The 21,898-nt window shown below is 38.9% G+C and overlaps 1 protein-coding gene across 2 annotated transcripts in view; it reads right to left on the bottom strand.

The window, feature by feature from the left end:
- The window catches only part of QTMAN (queuosine-tRNA mannosyltransferase), a 200,617-nt gene that overhangs the window by 81,124 nt on the left and 97,595 nt on the right, over nucleotides 1–21,898 (bottom strand). For both annotated transcript variants that reach the window (XM_075152709.1, XM_075152710.1), the window contains one exon: nucleotides 21,578–21,751. In XM_075152709.1, coding sequence (XP_075008810.1) covers nucleotides 21,578–21,751 — 174 coding nt within the window. The remainder of the gene's footprint in view (nucleotides 1–21,577; nucleotides 21,752–21,898) is intronic.

The following is a 21,898-nucleotide window of genomic DNA, read 5'->3' as shown; positions in this document are numbered from 1 at the left end:
TTTCAAGTTATGGGGGGAAAAAAGTTGTCCTTGATTATTTCTATGATACTGATGACATTGACACATCGCATTGCAAAAATTGAGAAATAAATTTGCAATTTTTAAGTCTATGGATATTGTTTGATCAAGTATACGTGGCTGGAAGAAGAAATCAGATTCTCAGATGATATAAATTGCTATAATTGCCTTCCATGGAACTGCAGCCCTTTAAGCCAGCTGAAGATCTGGTCCACAAACCATTAGGCACGGTTGATGAAACAAACCATTTAGAAACGTTGATCTCTATGCCTTCGCCAGGCTATGTTACAGGGAACAGATTACAGTCATAAGGAAAGAAAGTTCTCTGAGCTGTATAACAAATGAGACAGAAAAATCTCTGTATTCAGCTCAATATTATACCGTTATTTTGGTTACAAGATTTATGGCATACTTGCTACCCAGCTAAGGTAATTCACAAAGTAGGCATCTACTCGGTTGTTTGGCTTCGTCAATAAAATGGAGACTCTATCAGAATCAGATGCTTATTTTTCAGAATTAAAGAATCCATGTCACAGTTAAAACATTTTCATATGCTTAATGTACTTACCGCAGTTGTGCTGGAAAGGACCTTTAGGTCTGCATTATAATTGTCACGTTTTCTGGTTATATTTTTAAAAGTTAAAAAAATAAATCCTTGCTGGACACAGCAGCGCCCATAACGTGAACCTTTATTTGCAGACTGAATACATCTGTGGCTTGAAATAGGAGTATTGATCATTAATGAATGGGAATAGTGATCAGAATATCATCTAATTAAAAGGTAGGCATCATGGGATATCCTGCTGGCTTTAAATGAGAAAATGTCATTCTGGCCCACTTTGTGAATGCCCCTGGTTTGAAGCCGTGCCATTTGATCTAACAATCCGCAATAGGACCAGAATACGTGCCGGCTGAAGACGACTGCCTTTTTGAGACTGACCTAGCAGGACCCTGGTGTAGGAGCACCAACATGGGTTGCAAAATGTCTGTGTGGGGGTCCCCGGTTTTGTTTTCAATAAACCTTTTGGCTAGGATTCCCATGGAAAGCACAAAACACCATGTACGTTGCTGCCTTGTGAACTGGTATAACAGAGGGGCAATGGGGGAATAACGGAGGGATTCCTTTCTTTTTACACACTTTGCTGATAAACCTGCCTAAATAATTGACTTTAGTACCGACTCAGACAGCATGGCTCAATTCCTTTGAATTATCTCAACAGCCTACGCATTTGAGATCGTTTTGGACCTTCTCCCACAACAACGAGACCTAATGAGGGGAAAAAGGACACGATAAACTGTAAGAGTGTCTCAGAAATTTAATGTTTGGCTTAGACTGCTCCAGAAATAGGTCCTGCTTGAAATGTTAAAATCTTGATTATTAGTAAATAAAACAACAGAGCACACTGGGTTCCTACAAGCTCAAGTGTGTGTGTGTGCGTGCACATAGGCATGCATGAGCACACATGTGTAAAGGACTTCTGTTCAGCTTTTCACGGCAAATCAGCCGATGACAAATACTTTTAATCTATTTGGAAATGTGGTTTCATAGTTCAGTCCTTTGGGGCTTGAGAACTTTGCTCATCATGTCTCTGGGGCATTACACAGTAATCTCTGAAAAACGGCACGCTAGATTAGCTCTGAGGATCTTAGTGAAGATAAAAGGTACTGAGGATCTTTACATTTACGAGGCTTGATGAAGACCAGTGCCTCCCAGTCACACATGGGAGGTCCATCACCCTGCGAGGGGCCAGGAACAGAAGGCAGACAGCAGCGGCATAAATCTTAAACTGCCAGAATATCTCAAAGATAGAACAATCCACAACCGCTTCTTTTCATGGCAACGTTCAAATAGCCCTCTCGGTTTCCATCACAAGGCAAGCTCTTATTTCCAACACCCCAACTCTATATTGCTGGTATATTTGTAGCATACGTTACAACGAACGATACCAGCACGAAGGTAGCTTGGAGGACCCGTCCCCATCAAAATCCACAGTTCCAGAGACTTCAGTCTCACAATTCCTCATTCATCCCCTCGCGTTACCCTTTGCTATTGCCGCTTCTCTCCATCCTGAGCCAGAGGAACTCTGTATGACTTGCAGCATCTCCGCATCCTCAGTGCTGCCCTGTTGTAAGGCTGGTGACTAAAGATATAGGTTACACCATAAACTCTGGCAGAGGAACAGCTAACCAGTAGGTATAGAATCATAGAATCATTAAGGTTGGAAAAGACCTCTAAGATCATTGAGTCCAACCATCAGGTAGATGCAATAGAAATGTTGCAGGTTGTCACAGTGCTTTTATGGTTTCTCCAATTAATACTATAAAATGCGCAGAATTACACAGCATAAGTGTCTTAAAACAAAAAGAACTTCTCCCCGCTGAAAAGCTCTGATAAATAATGTAACTTAAGCGTAAAGGTCTTTTTCTAGCATGCCGACAAGTTATAGTAGCTTTGCTGTGAATGGTCCCCACAGAAAAGTGACAATTTTGTTTTGTCGGTAAATGCCGCTATGATTAGTATTCTAAAAACCATGCAACTTAACTATTAGACCATATCAATTAGAGATGGAATACATCAACACTACCTTCTAACCATTGCAATACTCCACCCCAGATGAATTTTCTATACATTTAATAGTAGATTTATAGAATACTCTATATATTTAAAGAGACTCCAAAAAATCAGAAAAATGATGTTGTTCATCATGTTTCTACTGGTGTTTCTACTGTCACATGCCACAGAAGTATTTTGACAAATACATGAATATTTTACAAAGATGAATAAAAGCAATGAACTACAAAATGGTCTTGTTTATGAGAATATCAACACATTATCCTCATTCTTTTGGACAAGAAAAAGCCACAGATTGGTCAAGACCAAGAAAATGATCTTTACTTTGACAGAAAAGTAGATGTAGATAATTGAAAATTTGAAATTTATTAGCATTTTATTTTCCCTATATTAAAAAATAAACCTCACTCCAGCAAAGTTTCTACATATTGTCCCCCAGAATAAAAAACTCGACGGCTATGAGAAGACAGGCAAAGAAGAGAAGACTGATGACACAGCTGCTTGCTGCACAGAAAATGGGCGAGCACCTAAAAAGCACCATGTTGATTGATTATGCACAGAGCCTGGGCTCTAAGAGAGCACGTAGATATTGCCTCTTGAATCTAGCGTGATTCATTAATAGGTTAAATTCTGTTGTTAAAATTGTTTATGTATTTCACCTCTTTACAATCAACTGAACAATGTAGTGTTACAAAATTAGAAGTGCATGGTTTCTAGTCTAGGACAATTCTTGACGAACATATTTAAACTTAACGTGAACCTGGATGCAATTTAAAAGAAGTCAGGGCATGAGACGACAATAGAAAAGGTCGTTATGGGAAGCCCTGATGCACAGGAACAGCACTGCTTAGAGAGGATACAACCCCGCCTTCCCACTTAAGTATCAGATACAAAAGAAACATCAAAATTAACACGGGAAGAGCCATGACAGCAACCACTTCACATAAAATTCTGTATGTATATGATACAAACCCCGTGCATGCTAAACACTAAAATACACAGACAAGTTCCGTAAGACCAAACATTTCTTTCACACTGTCCGTAGCAATTCTGACATTATTCTGAGCATGAGACTGCTCATGGTAAGGATGCTGATTATGGTTTTCTGCTACTTGGAAGCTCCTAAAGAGGTGTGGTTTAAAGGCCATTTATCACTGTAATCTAACGCTACCAAAATGTGTATGTTTTGTTTTTTTCACTCTGTCCTTTTACACACGCTGATATTCAAAGGTGAAACGCGAAAAGGAATGGAGGGTGTTACACTGGATGCCAGCTTTCTGCACCTGGGCTTGGCGCCTGATTCTCAAGTGGCTGCACACAGAAAACCAACTTCAAGTTTAATTGTCGGTGTATAGTCATAGCATCGACACTATCACTGGAATTACGGTTACCTAAAGACTGCTGTTTTAAGAAATAAAATCATTTACTGGCAGAACTTCAGGCACCAAGCAAATCTGACTTTAATCAATACATTGATTAACGTTTTCAGTGCAACAAAGTTGTGTACACGAGCCTTAAGATTGTGTACACGAGTTAAAATCTGCTTGCAGATACCCCAGTACCTCCTTATGCTGAGCATTCATTTCAAAATATTTCCAAATATCCCTTTTCGGCAGCTCTGCTTACCCTTTAGCTTCCCACTGCCGCAGCTCCTGCGTGATGTGCTGACACAGCCCCAGGTGACTTCAGCAGGGCCAGGACCGGATCCCCTATGCACCACATGCAATGCATGGGTACCATGCATTACAGGGCAAACCCTATGATTCCGGACACCTTGGCTGGTAGTTACATCTGTATTAACTTTATACCTTTAGAAATAAGGAAAGTGCAGCTCCTCACTCCTTTTATAGCCATCCAGACATATAAAAAAAATTGCAGAGTTATATTTATGGGTACACACTAATTTGTGATAACAAAATAACTAATTGTTCCCAATAATTTATTTTGTCAGACAGCAGTAGTACTTTCACTCTTTGTAATAAATCCATCATTCATACCATTCAGAAGAATGGGATTTAAAAACAATATTTAAACAATGTTGAGGATAACAACTAGAAGGTGCCCGCAAGAGACATATTTAGGTAAATATATTTAGCAGGCGGCTAAATCAACACTGAAGTTTTGTTTGGCACTTCTACATTTTAAAGCTATTGTCTCAATTAGGCCAAAAAGGAGGATACCGCTTATGACTGCAAGTCTCTGCCTGCATTCATTTATTGTTCAGTTCACAGTCTCCGAATACAACACAATCCTCCAACGGAGTCAGCTTTCATAATTCAGCAGTACAAAGTCTGCAAACACATGTAACCTAGATCCATATTTCACAGTGACAGCATATGATAGCAGAATGTGAAGTATTAATGCTAGTGTCACTACAGTCCTACACTCTACTGCACTTTAAGAGAAAGCAGCTGCTGAGATGAAATGTGTGCCAACTGTCTGAAGACAGAAACATAAGAAACATTCCTTCTGTTACAAAGGGAGAGACACACACAAACAGACTTTCTTTTAGACTCAACAAGCACAAAGTTTCTTACTTTCGCCTTTCACATTTCTGTTTCAAAACCGCTCGCGCGCTGGGGGAAGCCGTGCCTGGATGGAAGCCACAGCCTCGTCCACGAAGGAGCTCTGGAGGCGGAGAGGGTTGGGTGAAGGTGATGCATTGGTACGGGAAACTGCTGGAACGACGACACCAATCCGGCACGGTTCTCCACAATCAATTACACATACAGAAAAACCCAATTCCCACCAAATATCTCATCAGGTATGGGATATCATCACCCAGCACGCTGGTAGGAGAAGCTTTAGGACTTTCCAGGAATACTACTGCCAAAGCAGCGAAATACTCTCCTGCCTGCAAACATCTTCATCCCAACCCGTCCTCGCGGAGCACGTGGTGCGTACCTGCTATTGAGAGGTTTCTTAATTAGACTAAGGAACACGCTACAGAATTGTAAATTGGATTAATAAGGTGCACTTTTTTCCTTTATTCTCTCTATAAAGATCGGTGGAGAACCTGCCCTTCTTGATTTGTGTCTAGTCCTGGAGCAACCATACCAAATGATCTACCACGTACTGTATCACCACCTTTTCAGCCCAGCGCTACAGTAAGAGTGTGACATAATCTGCAACGTTTGGCCGTAATTCACTTAAAAACTAGTACAACCTCATTGACCTCCTTATCAAACAATTTATTGTGCGTTTACAGACTGGACAATGAAATAGAGGAGGTAAGGTATTAATGGTGACACTATTTGGCAAGCTCATAGTGCAGTTCATTCAAAAGGCAATTTTAAAATTGAATGAAGAGGTTTGACTAGGCAATAAAAACAGCCACAATGCCAGTGAACAGTACTTAGGAGGAAAGCCTCTAATTATCCTATTTATAAATCAACAGCAATTTTACTGATGACTTCTTCTCAAACTTGATTAAAATAACTTCAAAAAATTAAAAAATAATCAGATCATATTTATTTTATTAAATTACAATTTAAAAGTATTATTGATTCTCTTCATAAATGAAAATGATAAAAACTTGAGGACAAGAATGAGACAACATTTTTTAAGAGAAACATTTGTACAACACTGCAACATAATTATAGTGCTGCCCTTGGGGAAGGGGATTTTATTTTATAATGAGAATGTTTACACTGTTATGGGGTTCAATCTATCTGGGAGGGAAGGTTAAACTTCTTTCCATTAAAGACAGCCTTATAATGAAAAGCTCTGAGAGGAGAATGGAGTCTAATATAGTAGATGTAATGGCCTATTAAATGATTCACACACAAAATGAATCAAATTCATTGTATCTTACTGCTCTTTTATGACAAAATTGTTGAAAAAATAAAACTATTGTCAAGATAATTGCATATTACATATACTGTATTACTGTAACTACTATTCTTATTGGGTGACCCAGAGTCTACGTTTTAGGTACATTAATAGGACATTACATTTTAAATACTTTATAGTATTGGAATGTTGCACAAAAATCCCACTTTCACTCTGAAGGCAAAAATCAATTTAGACTTAAAGTCATGCTGCAATTCTGCATCATTCTTTTTCAATTAAGTTTTTGCATACATTCTTTATGATGTCATTTCTACATTCCTGCAACAGATGTTTGTTTATATCCCAATTTACTAAAATGCTGCCGTACTAGTTCCTGCTATTTTGAACATAACCTCTACAAGTAGCTTGTGTTTCCAAAACGCAGTACAATAAGTGTTTTCTTAAACTTGTCCCCTCAATCTACTGCTAAAAATCACCATCTCTGATCATTACACGGTAATGGACATGTTCTTAAAGGAGCTTGAATGTATTAAAAAAGAAAGAAGAAATTAAATAAAAGTCACAGTAAATCTCTAAAAAAATAAATATATATATATACCAGCAGACCAAAAGACAGAAAACTTTTGGGTCTTGCACCAGACTGGAAAAGTCTATATGGCTGTACTCAGTCATCTCTATAACTGTCCATACATACTCAAGCACAGTTATATTTAACATCAGAAACCTTGTATTATTATCTTTTTGGGGTGCTAATGCTTCTTAATACTGGTTGCATTATTTTCTTGTGTTGGAAAGTCCCAGGATGTACCAGGTGCTCTCACAATGTAAGTGAAAGTACTAGAAATACGGGAGTGAGAATATTTTGGGTACTTTTATCAAATAAATGAAATACACAATCAGCAGTGGCCAGAGTGATAGCGTTTCTGGACTAATGGTCAAAACCTGGGACAGCACAAACGGTTAAAACTTCAGATTTCAAAAGGTACTAAGGTAAGTTTATAGAAGCCTTTGCAGGTATACCAAGAACTTCAAAGCACCTAGAAACCTCAAATAATTTCAACTGAGTTGTAAAAAAATAAGCCAGACTTTCTAACGGCTCCTGATGGTATTTAGACTTCTCAAGGGAGTACAACCTTGCAGAATTAGGTCCTTAGATTTTAATGAATAACACCAGGGTCCAAAGGACTTAGTTAAGCATTTGAAGGCTCCCATGCTTTTTCTGAGCTTTAAGACCCTTTTTCAGTATTAAAAATATTTCAACATATTTGTTATTATTTATGATATAGGAGGGAAGTTTAACGCAAGCACCAAAACATGAGCGGTGCATGAGGAGCCACACCAAACACTGTTGCTTCTATTCAGCTTCTTGGGAGAACCTGCTCAGTTAGGGTGAAGAGCCCAACATTTCTTATCTACAACTGGTTATAGAAATTAGCAAATTTTAAACACCTTCACCTCCAAGGCTACCTATGCTTGGTGGATTTTTTTTTTTAAATATAATTTAAAACCAATCTAAAATTTGACACTCTATTTCACAGCATAAGACTATTTCTTAAAGCTTTTAACACTGAAAGTTGAGGCAAGAAAACATATTTTGATTACGGGAAGTAAGGTGGGGATTTTCACTTTTATGTTTCCCTTACTAGAATTCAAAGTAACAGAAATAATCCAAATCTTATAATCTGAAGTAAGATTAGTTTCTCCTGCAGCCCACACCCTCCTCCAGAAGGCAAGCCCCAGTTCCTAAGCACCAGTCAATTGCTATTAAGCGTGATTGCAATAAAACAAATTAATCATTCACAACTCATTGAGGCATCCAGTATCAGAAGGTGACAAATTAGAGAAGAGTATCTATTTTCAGAAAGAAGAGAAGTGGTGGAATAAATAGCAATTCATTTACCTTGCTTATAAAAGTAAGATGCATTGTCGAGGATAAAGTTCTACCCATGAACAAGACTCTTTTCTATTAAGGTGAATAAAGTAACCACACACAAGTATGTGATACATAAGGAGATGGAGAAATTACCAATGCAGAAGGTAGCAAACATAAATGAAAAATGGTAAGGGTTATTGAGGTCAAAATTAGGTTATTTTCCAAAGGTGCAGCAGTAGAGACTAGAATGGGAAGTCTGAAAGGCAGCTCAATAGTTAGAGAAGAGGCAATAGAGAAATGAGCCCGTTAAATAAATGGACTCCTAATTTACCAGTGAAGGAGCCACTCGGAGACAGTTTCTAGCGGCGATCAAATGTAGACAAGGTAGATTTTCTTGAAAGGATGCTCTGAATGGTTTCATGTTGCAAGACTATAGGCCTTGCTCAACATTAACTACACTACTTGGAGTAAAATAATGCCAATAATATACCCTATCCAGCCGATGCTTTTCAATGTAGTCATTTAGGACTGCGCGTATGTGGAATGAACATTCATTCAACAACCACTAACAGTGAAGGCTCATCAAATCAGCCATGTATTTTCTCCTTCTCCTGGTATCTGTTTCCAGAACCTGCCTTCTCCTCTCTTTCTTAAGACTAGATTACCCGTACTTCAGGCATCATTATTACTGCATTGGAGTAATACTGACGAACCATACTTTCTTAATGGTTGCCCATAGCTATGTACTATATAGGAGGATGAGCTGCACGTCCTCCCTAGTCATTGCGTTTGAGCATCTGTACTTACCTAACAACTGCTCCATGGATAGTTTGATTTTCTAGATGAAGAGGAGTATCACTCCAATTTCCCCATGAAAAGGTTAAAAGTGAGAAAAGTAAATAACAGAGCTTGGACCTCTGAAGACAATAAAGTGCTCAAGTCAAATTTCATATATCCAAACAAAGCATCTTCATCATTGCGAGGCACCCTCCTAGTTAACATTCGCTTTTGAAATTTCAAGTTAACAAATGCTTTCCAAACTCCATTTTTCTCAAGAAAAATCCATTTGTTTTCTTTATAGTAGGTCTTTTAAAAGGGAGTCATAACTGATGGATTACAACATGTTTCTACCTTTTCAATCTGAATTTCATAAGAATAAAATAAACCACAAATGAAAGTGCTTGTACCAGGCACGTTGAACCTTTCTTCTTCTATTAGCATATCAGTCTGCAATCATAACTAGATCAATAGCAAAGATATCTGCTTAAAAGAGCACCATGCTTTCTTTTGTCAGAAATTCATTACTTTTTATTAGGGTCATTGCTTGAAAACTTCAAAACACCATATGGACCTAATTGTGGTTTATTTTGGCAAAAAGGAAGACACTGTAGAACAATTGAGGCATTACATTCTACAATTCCATTACTTTCATCCCTCTCCATTTTATTACTGTGTCATTAAAGGCAACTTGAGTGAGCGAAGAATTATAGTGTCATGTGTACGGGCTAGTAGATTAATAACAAAACACACTCAAGTTTAAAGGTATCTAACAGCTGTTTTCATTATTTTGTGTAAATACGCTTGAAGCATATCTATCTGATTAGTGGATAGAGTGCTCTTCTCTGTCACATGCCATGGGCACTGCTATGTGCAAGTAATCAAAGTGCTCAGAAAATGAGTTTACATTGTTCACTGCTGAAATACACAAATGTCAGAAAGTGACTGCGCATCAAAGCTTAGGCAAATCATCTGCTGCAAACAAACAGCCTCCAATGCACATTTCAGCTTTAAACATTCCTCTGCAGCACAATGACTGAACAGGACTTATTGCTAGCCCAAACGAAGTGACGCTCGCGGAATAGTAAGTCGCTAACGTATAGATGCGCCGACAAGTTCAGCACCGAGTACCTCTGAAAAGAGCTCAGCTGCCTTCAGAACCAAAGATCTACCGTTTTAATGCCATAAATACTGGGCAAATTTATGGATATCAAACAAGGTTTCACTAGGAAAAAAAAAAGGATAATTTTTTACCTGCTATTGGCATTTTTTAATATTTTTTACCATTTTTTAAAATTTTTTTGTACCGAGGTTACAGGAATCCTGACAGCTAATCCCTCCTTTTATTGGCAACAAAAGGAAGACAATTTAGGCACCCGAAAAGGGTCAAATCCTCTCTTTTCCATATATAGTCACATAATTCAAGATCGGTAATTCAAAAGCAGATGGCAGATAACATAAGTGAACTCCAAAACCAAAAGACCTGTGATGAAGTTTGATGAAGGACAGATAAAATTTCAGTCACTGAAAGGAATTACTGCATAAAAAGTTCTTCTTTCTGTGATTCATTTGCTTCTAGCGCAGATTGAGGCAATTTTAGTATTAAACTACTCTACACAAGGATAAATATGAAAGAGCCATACAGACTCATCAAACTAAGAAAGTTAAAATAAACTCATTCTGACTCCAGTGAGCTCAACAGAAGAATTTTATCCAAATGCTTCAGTGAGCAAAAGTAAACTGAGGCAAAATGGAGAAGGATGCTTATAAAGCCACGATACTCAAGCATTTTGCCTGAAGACGGTTCTTGCTGAAGCACATCTCACCTCATCCTCTCCCTAGCACTGCGGTTGTCAACCCTTGGTACCACTTCAGTTTGTGTTGTCTTCTGAGGGATGCTCAGCCTACCACAAAACAACAAAGTCCAAGACTAACGCCCAAGAACTCCCGTGTGTCAAAGGAAGAGGAGAAGAGGGACCAAACGCACTGGCCTCGATGTGGCTTTTTTCAAAAGCACCGAAATGTCCCCGTGATCCCAGTATATAGAGAGAGGCAAAAACATTCCCCTCATTTTTTTTCCCTTCCCACCATGGTCATTATGAATCTAATGAAAATTTCTCTGATCCCAAATACGGTGAGAGGTTGAACATATGAGCAAGACGTACCTTGCAGGACACTCATTCATGCAACACCTGATGAATGAAATACAAGATAAACACTGTGCACAGCACGCAGAACAGACTGTTCTTCAGTTGTGTCTTCTATAGGCGCTGGAAATACATGATCTCCTTCATGGACCAGTTCAGGTCTCAAGACTATGGTTTCAAGATTGAAGTCAGTACATGACCATCTCATAGTCCATCTCTTTTTATCTTCATTTTGGGGATATCATCATAGCAAACATCTGCAACTGCCTGGCACTACTCCTATGTTGTTTAACCAACCATTCTATGAATTTATCAAATTCCTCTTACATTTCAATAGTGTTTCAACAGTCACTTGAAAACTAAATGCCTCTCAGGAAAAAAAAACAAACAACAAAAAACCCCCAAAAAACCCAAACACACAAAACCCAAACCAAACAACCTCCCTACACACCCTTTTTTTCGTTTCCAGCCTGAGACATTTAATAATGACCAATTTATACCTAGTGGATGTTGTAAGGATTATCCTGGAACTTAAATAATTCCTCCTCTTTCATGGCATTTATCCTCTGACTGTATTTATAAAGATTAACATATATCCCCTTCTCAACCTTTATTTGGCTAGGACAAGTGAACCATACTCTTTTAATCTGCTCTCATAATACAGATTCTCCTAATCATCCTAGCGGCAATTCCCTGTACCTGTTTCACAGTTTAAATTAATCTTTCTTGAACATGGGTTACCAGAACAACATACAATTTTTCAGTGCTTTACATAGAAACGCCAATCTGTATCTTTAAAAAATACCTTTTTCTATTGTGTATGAGAATCACATAAGCTTTTTTTCATTTGGCCTGGTGCAGCTATACTGCTGCTTGGTGCATCTCCAACATACCTGCTTGTTCTTCACATTCTGTATTTACCTGCACAGCCATATAGACTGGTCCACCATTTAGCACACAAAAGTGACCGAGGGAAGGAAGATCTGCTTGCTTCTCTATTTAACATCCATGAGAACCATCAGCTGGAGATGAAAATGCTTAGAGGGTTTAAAGGAGAACATGGCTGTGAATAGTTTTGGGGTTTTTTTGAGAGGCAAAATCGTGGAAATGAAGACACGTAACCCCATCGAAGAGCATCCATGATGCGTACTCTGGCAGAGAGGGTGGAACATACCTAAAATCAAATCCATCCTGGAGAAGTTAAATCAGAGTCTCCAACTGGTGCAGAACAAGCACTAAGACACCTGTGGTTTCTAGACGAAAAGAGCTGACAAGGGAGGACAAGTGGAAAGATGAGGGCTCTGGCACGATGGTAAGACATTACACACCATTAGTCTCACAGCTCGTTGGGCATTAACAAAAATAGAGACAACGTGGTCCACTGACGAGTCCCAAGATTATAAGGGGGGCGGGAAATACAGAGACAGACAAAGTCTTTAGTTTTCTGCAAGCCTGACCTGACTGCTACTTAGGAGCCACCTTAGAAGAAAATGGCACAGTTTTATGAGGAATCCACTCTAAAATTAATCACAGGTTGGCTGATTCAACTTAAAATCTAATTCATTTTTCCTGGCTATTGTTAGTGCCTATAACATTGCTTGAAAAACAGACTGAACGTAATAATATCTTGTTACACAACATCCAAACCCCCTTTGCTGCGAATACGGGTTTCTCAACACACAAAATGCCCCATCGCTAAAAAGGCAACACAACGCAGAGATCTTTTCTCATACATACTTGAGGAAAAGAAGCTGGGAAAGCATTACTGGACTTGGACCTCCCATAGCTCTACAGCTAGCATCCCTACTACGTGGTGCTCATAAGCCCAAAACCCTGATGAACCCTCATTACTGTTTAGACACACATCTTTTCAATAGTAACGCTGAACAGCCTCCTACCTTAAAAAGCACTTCTGGTACGTTTACGTTGGGATTTTCATATTTTTAAATGTATGCTATTTGAATTATGTAAAGGGAAGAAGAGGAGGATTATTTCATCTGGGAGTCACAACTGAGCAGGGGGAATGTCCAAAATATAAAATATTAAGTATTCCTAGTTGCAAACGCAAAAGCAAAAAAAGAAAAAACCTAAACAGATTAGAACACTCCTTGCACAAGAAAGAAATTATCTGTGATGTGGCAAAATTAAAAATCATTTAACTTCATCCCATTTGGTTATATATAAATAAAAGATCTGTATTAACTTGTTCTTACACATTACATAAAGGTCATCTCCATAGGACTGGAGAGCTATGTTTCAAGTTTCCTCTTCAAACTTAAAACTGCAATTTTATGTATTCCATCGTGTAATTTTGTTCTCTTATTCCTTATTCTCTGAAATTCCTACAGAACATCTTAGTATCTTCTCCACTGACACTTCCATCTAACGGTACCTCTGACTTTAACTGGAATTGTTTGTCTGCAATCTAGCACACAACAGGGCTCGAAGCAGATCCAACCCCCTTAAAGTTTTAGTTTCACGTTTAATAACAATTTGCAAGACTACCTATTCCACCACTCTTTTAAAAGGCCCTGCTTTTTTGGGTTTTGGTTGTTTTGGGTTTTTTTGCCCCCAAATTAATACCGCGTTCAAGATGAAGCATGGCTTTTTCTAAAGGTATTGCCATTCCCCCATGAACAGTAACAGAGATTCCTTCATTCTCCTAAAAATGATTTCTGACAACATTTTGTATTGTCAGTGAAGAATCTCTAAAAACTCCTTTCCTATTCCTTCTCTTTTCTGCAACTTTTAGCACATCACCTACTTTCTTTTCTACTTTGCACAACGAATGCCTGGAATATTTAAGTAATAAGGTTCTGTCACTGCCTCATGTAGCAACTAAGAAATAATATGCTCAACACGACTGCTTCCCTCTCTGTTACAATTCTGTAAGCATGAAATCACTTTAAAGAAAAACAAAAAAATCCACCTCCACTTCTATGTAATATTCATGAATTTCATAATAAAAAATATGGAATTGTTCAAATGTTGAAGGGCAGTATTTTGAAATGCAAAATTCAGCAGGGACGGCCTTGTCTATAAAAACCATCTTTCACACATGCGAAGGATTTAAGTCTGTACCTTCACAGGGATTGGAACTGAATTGGACACAGCCACAGCACTCGATACCCAGCGTTCAGTTTTGTGTGCCACCTCTTTCCACCCGTGTTAATGCTGTACTCACACCGAGTGCCAAGCGACTTCAGCTCCCGACGACTGCAGTGAAAATGAGCTTATTTAGCACTTTGTAGGATCCTTCCATTAATCAATAGCCTTTTTCCACTTTGAATAGAAAAAAAACCCAAACCAAACAAAAAAAAACCCCAAAAAACCCAACAAAAAACCCACCAGCTTTAAGTCTGCCATGACAATTTTAACCAATTAAATTTAAACTTCACTGATTCTTATCGCAACAATTTGATGCAAACTCTGCAAGTATTTCACGTCTGAATCCTGTATGGGGATGATATTTAACCCGATCCCAGCCTTAAGGGGCAAGATTCTGTTGTGAAAGGAAAAGAGAAAGAACAGATGGAGAACTGAGGCAGGAAGGTGGAGAAAGCCCAAAGCAGGGCTTGCGTTTATTATCCTTTAAAAAAGGCTTGTTTTTATTACGCTTTTTTAAAAATCATATCAAATCGATGAAAACTTTTGATACTGTGGAAATTAAAGTAAAAACAAGTGATTGTTTCTATTCCGAGTAAGTATAGCTGAATTACTGTATTACAGACAGGCTATTCCCGGCAGAATTAAACCCACCATCCATACCAGTTGCTGATGAAGGTATCATTTTCATCTCCTCTCCCATGACACCCCTCAACTTCAAATGCCCACATACATTACAGCAAGGTAGTCTATTCTCTTCACAAGTTGCAGAGAAATTATTATGCATAGAAGTGCATAATAATCCAGTCCAGTCGTGACTCTACCACCGACTTCCCACATGAATATGCACGAATCAATTAAACCTCTGAATGCATCAATTTCCTTCTCGGGTAGTAATGATAATAATAATAATAGCTGCCCATTGTATAGGGCACTGCATGTAATATTTTTAATGCCTGCTAATGAAATGTGCTATTAATTATTAGAATGCGGTTTGTTTCTGAAAGCCAAGCACCGGCGTGTCTCAACTTTGTATTCAAAGTGACACAACTTGAACGTTTCTAAAAAACTGACTACGGGAAAGTGCTTACAAGCATTACGGCAAGCCCTGCTTAAAAATCAAATGGTATTTAGATCAGTATGAGAACTTGGAGATCTTACCAGCTATGCTGCAGAGAAATTTGCAGCTAAGGGGTTAATCAGATTAGATGGGAGTGGTTATAGGCTCCGTGCCACAGGTTTTGCCCTTTGTGGCTTCTCACATCCCAGACTTGGAAAATATGAGCTGTGATACTGAGAAAGGTAAGAAGCCAGCACAGCCCCATAGTGATAAATGAGTTTGCATCATCTGTCATTAGAACTTCCTGCCAACAGGGTCATTCCCTATTAAATTACCACTTGTCAATGTTTAAAATACTGATTGATAAATGACTGTGCCAAAACTGATAACACAACAGCTTTTATTTTCTAATATTCTTGGTTACCACATTCTGCTACTTCAAGATACAGATATAGTAGGTTTTTTTCAAGTACTTTAGTGAAAGACAATTTAATCTAATACAAAACTAACAGGTACTGTATAATGATTGGTCCTGATGTACATTACATACTATTCTTCTTGCCAAAATAAACCTACTGGCGATTTAGCGATATGGGTAGATCCAAGTTTCACATTTCATCAAATGCTAGTAATCTGTTTTATCAATATAAACTGCATTTTAATGAAAAAATTCTTTTCTTCAGTACACTTCACTTTTAATGCCCCAGAGTATAATAATTCGTTCATGCTGTAGAACAAGAATGTTTTACAAGACCTTAACTCTCCAGAGAAATTTCTCTGTAAATACAAAATGCAAGTTTTATGGGAATGTGTTGTATGCAACATGAGCAGTACCCAACATAATAAAAAACTAGGTTGCACAGAGAATTCTGCTGAAGTATCCTTGTGAGCTATTGTGAGACTAAATGGTTATTACGATAGCGTTTAGTGGAATACCTATACGACAGATAAAAGAGAGTCAGTAAAACTATTTTTGTCCCTGAATAGATAAAAAGAAATTACTTTTTAGAAAGTTTTGCAAAACAAATACATCTCAGCAGACTGTTCAGCCAGGCACTCCTCTAGGAGGGCACTCTCAGTCTGCTGCTGCTGGAGAGTTCTGGGGATATTTTGGGGATAAAACAGGCGTGTTCTGGCTGGAAGACTAGGCTGGGCCAACAGCTACTCCTCCGCGATCCAGAGAGAGAATGGAAACTCTTGCATCATCCCCCAACCTCCCCGACAGCACACCATGCACACGTGGAAGGAAGCACCGTGTAAGAAAGCACCACTGAATACGGATGCTTGAGGCACCCTTCATTCGTTCAGCCACCCAACCCCTTGCTGTAGGTGCAGCTATCTGCACCTCGCACTTATCCCAGAGATGCAGAAGGTAACAGACCCGCCGCCAAAGGCTCCAGAACTGAAAGCCTCCATTTTATGCCCCTGTTAAGCCAGTTCTGCACTTTCCTCCTAATAGGTGCTGTGTCCCAGATCTTGAGAGCATCCCTCGTCCTTGTTGCGTAACTCTTAGCGTGCCAACACCAACCCTCAAAACCTGCTAGCGGCAGGTAAGGAGGAAAGACATTCAGGGGAGCAATTTCCATCACCCAGTTCTTCAGCAGCAAGCCCCAAGGTAGGAGTAGTCTATTGGCATTTTCTAATTATGCTAACTACCCATAAAGCGTGGTGGCAGGGAGGCTATGCCTACCAGAGAGAGCACGGCGCACCACGGAGATGCCCGAGCCACCACCAAAGGCGGTAGCTAGCCTCAGTACCAGAATCACTATCATTAGCATAGTACTCCACCTCAGCTAATATATGCTATTTCACTGGAAGGCTAATTAGCCAAAAACTGCTTTTCTAAGGTATACTGCTTCCCATATGCAAGACAGTTCACTAGAGCTCACTCGGGTACCACTGCTGCGCATCCCTCTGTGCAACGCAGACACGTCCCCAGCGCCCATCTATAGCTTTGGGCTCTTGTGGATTCAAGTCTCTCTTGCTTGTTGACATCTGTATTTTTCCAGCACAGCAAAGCTACTGTATAGCGTTAGGATTACAGAGGAAGGGGGAGCCTCTTAGTTATCTAAACAGAGGTCTGAAGTTCAGCCCTGCAAGCTATACAATTTTTTTTTTTTTTTTTTTTATTTCCCCAAACCAGGCTTCCCCCCCACGTGACAGTCACGTTTCTGTACAAGAGATACTGTCAGAGTCTTTTAAAAACTTCTGCTTTAGTCAGGAACTCCCTTGACTGGCCCTAAAGTACTCTCTAAATTGGCAAATTCTGCCTCTCTTACACTATAACTAAAAAAAATATAAAATCAAATGGCTGAAAATGTCCTGTTAACTGTACTAAGTTATAAAAGCAAATGAAGAAACAACAGTCTAAAATCTGTAATTCTACTTCAAAAACGTGTAACGCAGATAGTACAAGATACTCGCTAACAAGTTCCACTTAAAAGAAGCTATTTTTATTTTCTGCTGTAATCCTCATCCTCTCATGTTTCTTTTATATTATTCCACCTTAGTCCAATGTGCATTTTGAGCCCTTAGGAACGTTACTTCATTCTTACTTATAAAAACATCTTCCTTTCCTACCACATCGTGATAATAATAAAGATATACTACAATCAGAGGAATAGTAATAATAACCAAAATCTATATTACAATTTTCATTGAAATGAATTCCAAGGAGTACCTAATCTGACCCCGCTTTGCCGACTGCCACAGACAGTATGGATGCAGATGGGCCGAGAGAATTCATACAAGATATCAACAAAGACCTTCCAGAGGTGTTCCAGCGGGGTCTGCTGCCATTCGGAGATGCGAGTACCGAAGACAACATCAGCAGAAAGGGGATTTTCTCCATGGACCCTAGTTTTCCAGTGCAAAAGTGGAAACAGATTATATCAAAATAGGCTCTATTGATTGTGTAAGAAAAAAACCCAAACATTTAGGATTTTATTTACATTGCAATAGAAAATATACTGAAATTAAACCGATGACAATATAAGTGTGAATTACAATGTATTTAATTCACTGTGTTCTAAAACCCCAGCCTGATAGGCAGCACATATGGCACATAAGATCAGCTACTGGTCTACATCCCTCGCAATACCTATGCACTTTGAAGTGACAGCCTTAACTTAGAGGGTTTTTTTGTCTCCAAGCTTAGAAGTACTCCGATATGTATTTCTACATAATATACTTCATCAGAATGTATGAAGAAGAGAATTCAAAGTCAGAAATTATAGAGGATGAACATACACGGAGTAGCTGTGGCACCGCAGGCTGCAATAAGGAAGCTAGTCGTTGTCAGAAGCAGAAAACAGGAGGATTAGGTCAGTAAATTTCTTATTCTGCTAAATCCTCAAATCCTTTCATCTCTTCTCGTTGTCAGATAAGGACCACAGTCTGGTGGTTTGCTCTGGGAACACCAATACGTGCCTTATGAGAAATATTAAAAAGAAGAAACTTCATAAAAAAGCATCGATAACTTCCTCTCACAAGGAGAAAAGCAGTGATTAGATGCCCACCTGAAATATTTAAATACACATTACACGTATGTATAATGGTGCCTCCAATAGCATTCACAAGCATTTCCCAGGGTATCCTTCATCATTATACCTTCACTCTTACGTGATCATTTCCTATGCTGCTTCTGCTAGTTTGTGGACCCATCATCTACAATAATTACATTAAAGGTAGATACGTTACAGGATTGATTCATGTGACATGCTCCTTTATTACACACTGGTTTTGATCAAGGGTCAGATATATTTTATTTTGCTCTACAATTGCAATATTAATCTAAAATAATCTTAAATAGATGACCATCACATGCGTGAGGACGATTTCTTAGATCAGCTCTCTCCCCAATCCAAATGAAGATTACGTTTAAGACACAAACACCCGCTGAGATGTTCACATGAAAATAAGGGGTCAAAGTAAAGAAAAAAAAATATCACCCTGGTTATTTTGCCTTCAGAATTTTTAAATATTTTCCCAACATCTCAGCAGAATTATACATTTTAAAAAGACTGCAGGCACTGAAATGATTGTCAGTCATGCAAATAATCACTTACTTACACTGTATGAGTTTGGTTTGGATAAAGCAAATTACCATTTGAAAATAACTTGAAAAACACTCTGGGCTAAGAGCTTGATTTATAAATTTTAGCTTGGCCACAATTTTTCTTAACCTTTTTCTCCTCAATCTCCATTCAGTCACTATACTAATACAGCCGAAATTAAAAAACAGCATTCAATTGCCACAGGTGCATTCAACATTATTTAAAACATGATTTGTAAAGTCATAGTAAATACTGGCTGCAGCTGAAGGTCAAAACCCAAAGAACTTCAGAGTTATGCAGAAGCTGTCCTTTCTTCTGCCTTTTTTCTGTGATGATATTGGGCTTTGTCTAAAAAAAAAAAAAACAACCCAGAACTTACATCTAGGGTTAGTTGTTGAATAAAATATATATCAGAAATACTAGAGCTGATATTAATCTGTGTTTCTAATTATTCTGCTGAGAAAGTTGTACAGTCACACAGTTCTTTATGAACATCTTAATTTTGTCCATCACTGCTGAAAATAGCTGTGCGATATAATTTTGAGTGCAACAACCACGATGAAAACGAGAAAGGTGTCCTGCATTGTGACATGAGATTCAACACAAGAGCAGGACATTCAGAAGAGCACACAGGGAGATGCGAGATCTTCCCTCTTGACCAGTTTGGGCAGCAGACTACTGATTTTACCCACCTAATCACCTTCTGCTTTGGACAAACGATCACTGTGCATATGACTTCAGACTAATTTGTCAGGTCTCATTTGACCTATCTGTCAGGGCTGACAGGTCCAAAAAAGCTGATTTAATATATGAGACCGGGTTATCACAGCTTCATCTCCAAAACTAGGCTTAGGCCACACGACTTCCTAAGGTATGCCAAAAACCACGAGACCCTTTTAAAATGGCTCGATATCAAATATGCTAAGCATTCACAGCATTCCCTCGCTCTCAAAAAACATGGTCTCTCAGACGCAAAAGTAGATCCTCAAAACTATATAGGCACTGACCTCCGCTGCCAACCAGGCAGCCAAGTCCCTAAGGAACACTGGAGGATTTTAACCCGCTTCCCAAAAACATGGGTTGAAAGACTTTAGACATTGATTTCTAAATTATTTGCACTAGTGCTTTAGAATATAAAGTTATCCAAGATACTGAAATGCAAACCTTGAGGCGTGAACATCAATAGAGTGCACGACCTCTGCTCCTCTACTAAAAATCTCTCTACCTCAAACTACCACAAACGTATATTTAGCCTTTGAAATAACTGTAAGTACAAGCTGGCCAGGGACAAAGATCTCAAGTGTGGCCAGAACTTATTATCAGATCAAAAGCCGGACTCTTGCAGAGTCGTTACGGTACTTCCCATCCTTATTTCCGCAAAAAAATGTACCCAGCATCGTGTTGGTTTTAAGAGTATAATCAAATTGCAGAATCAGACTCCATTTAGTACCGGTCCCATTGAAGCAAAGTTCCTGTTCGGTGGGAGGAGAGTCCCTTATAACAGGAAAAACAATTGTGCCAGGTTTAATCAAAAGTGAAAAGGATCTAGCGAATGTTCCCTTTGAGCCACATAACCCACCGCTAATTTCAAGACGGGCTCTGAAACGAGGGCAATAAAAAACGTCCTTCAGAGTAACCGAGGAAGACTAAAGAGCAACTCCGGCTGCAGCTAATGCCAACATCTGCAAGTCTGCTCCCTGCTACGGGGATGCTTTTTGCCTACCTGGAAAGCAATAAAAGAAGAGGTAGGGGAGGGAGGAGGGAATAAAATCCCGCTGCAACACACCAAGGGAAATATAGCTTCTTGACTACAGGCTTATCGCTTTTACTGTTCTCTAGCATTTCTTTCTCCTCCTTGACCTCCCCTGTACAAATATATACAGAGCTGAGGAGCAGGCAACTCCTTAAAGGCTAAAACAAGTGGGAAATCACTAGAACAAGTGGGAAATCACTCATCCTGAACGATGCAAGTTGTACGACACGCGCTAAGGACAGGCTCGGCAGATCAGACGCTGCCTGAATGGCCTCTGATTATTGAAATACATTTATCAATTAGGGGATTTTGCATATTATCAAACTCTTTCATTAATGATGCTTTAGCTGATTAGTTAGAACGTCACCATAAATAGAGAGTTTTGACAGACTGGAGGCAATTTATGACGTGGAAAATGTACTGACCTGCTCACATCAGGAAACCTGACTGGAAAATAAAGAACTTGGCACTTCGGTCTGATTATTTTTTCCAAATCCTTAGGTCTGTGGTCAGGAATCAGCTTCATAAATTTTCCAATGGACGTAAGAAACGATTCCATATTAAACGCAGAGTTGAACACCACAACATTAGCAACCAAACTGTAAAAAGTGGTTAAGATTAATGAATGTACTGCTGCTGCAAAAGGATCAGAATTATTTTAAATGCAATGGAAATAGGATACATATTCTCATAAACAAACAAAAGGTGCAAGTGGAATGCTAATTAAAATCAGCCTTTTCACATGC

The sequence above is a fragment of the Calonectris borealis genome, chromosome 6 (assembly GCF_964195595.1).
Source record: "Calonectris borealis chromosome 6, bCalBor7.hap1.2, whole genome shotgun sequence".
Classification (NCBI taxonomy): Eukaryota; Metazoa; Chordata; class Aves; order Procellariiformes; family Procellariidae; genus Calonectris; species Calonectris borealis.
This window is presented reverse-complemented; position numbering and strand designations above follow the sequence as displayed.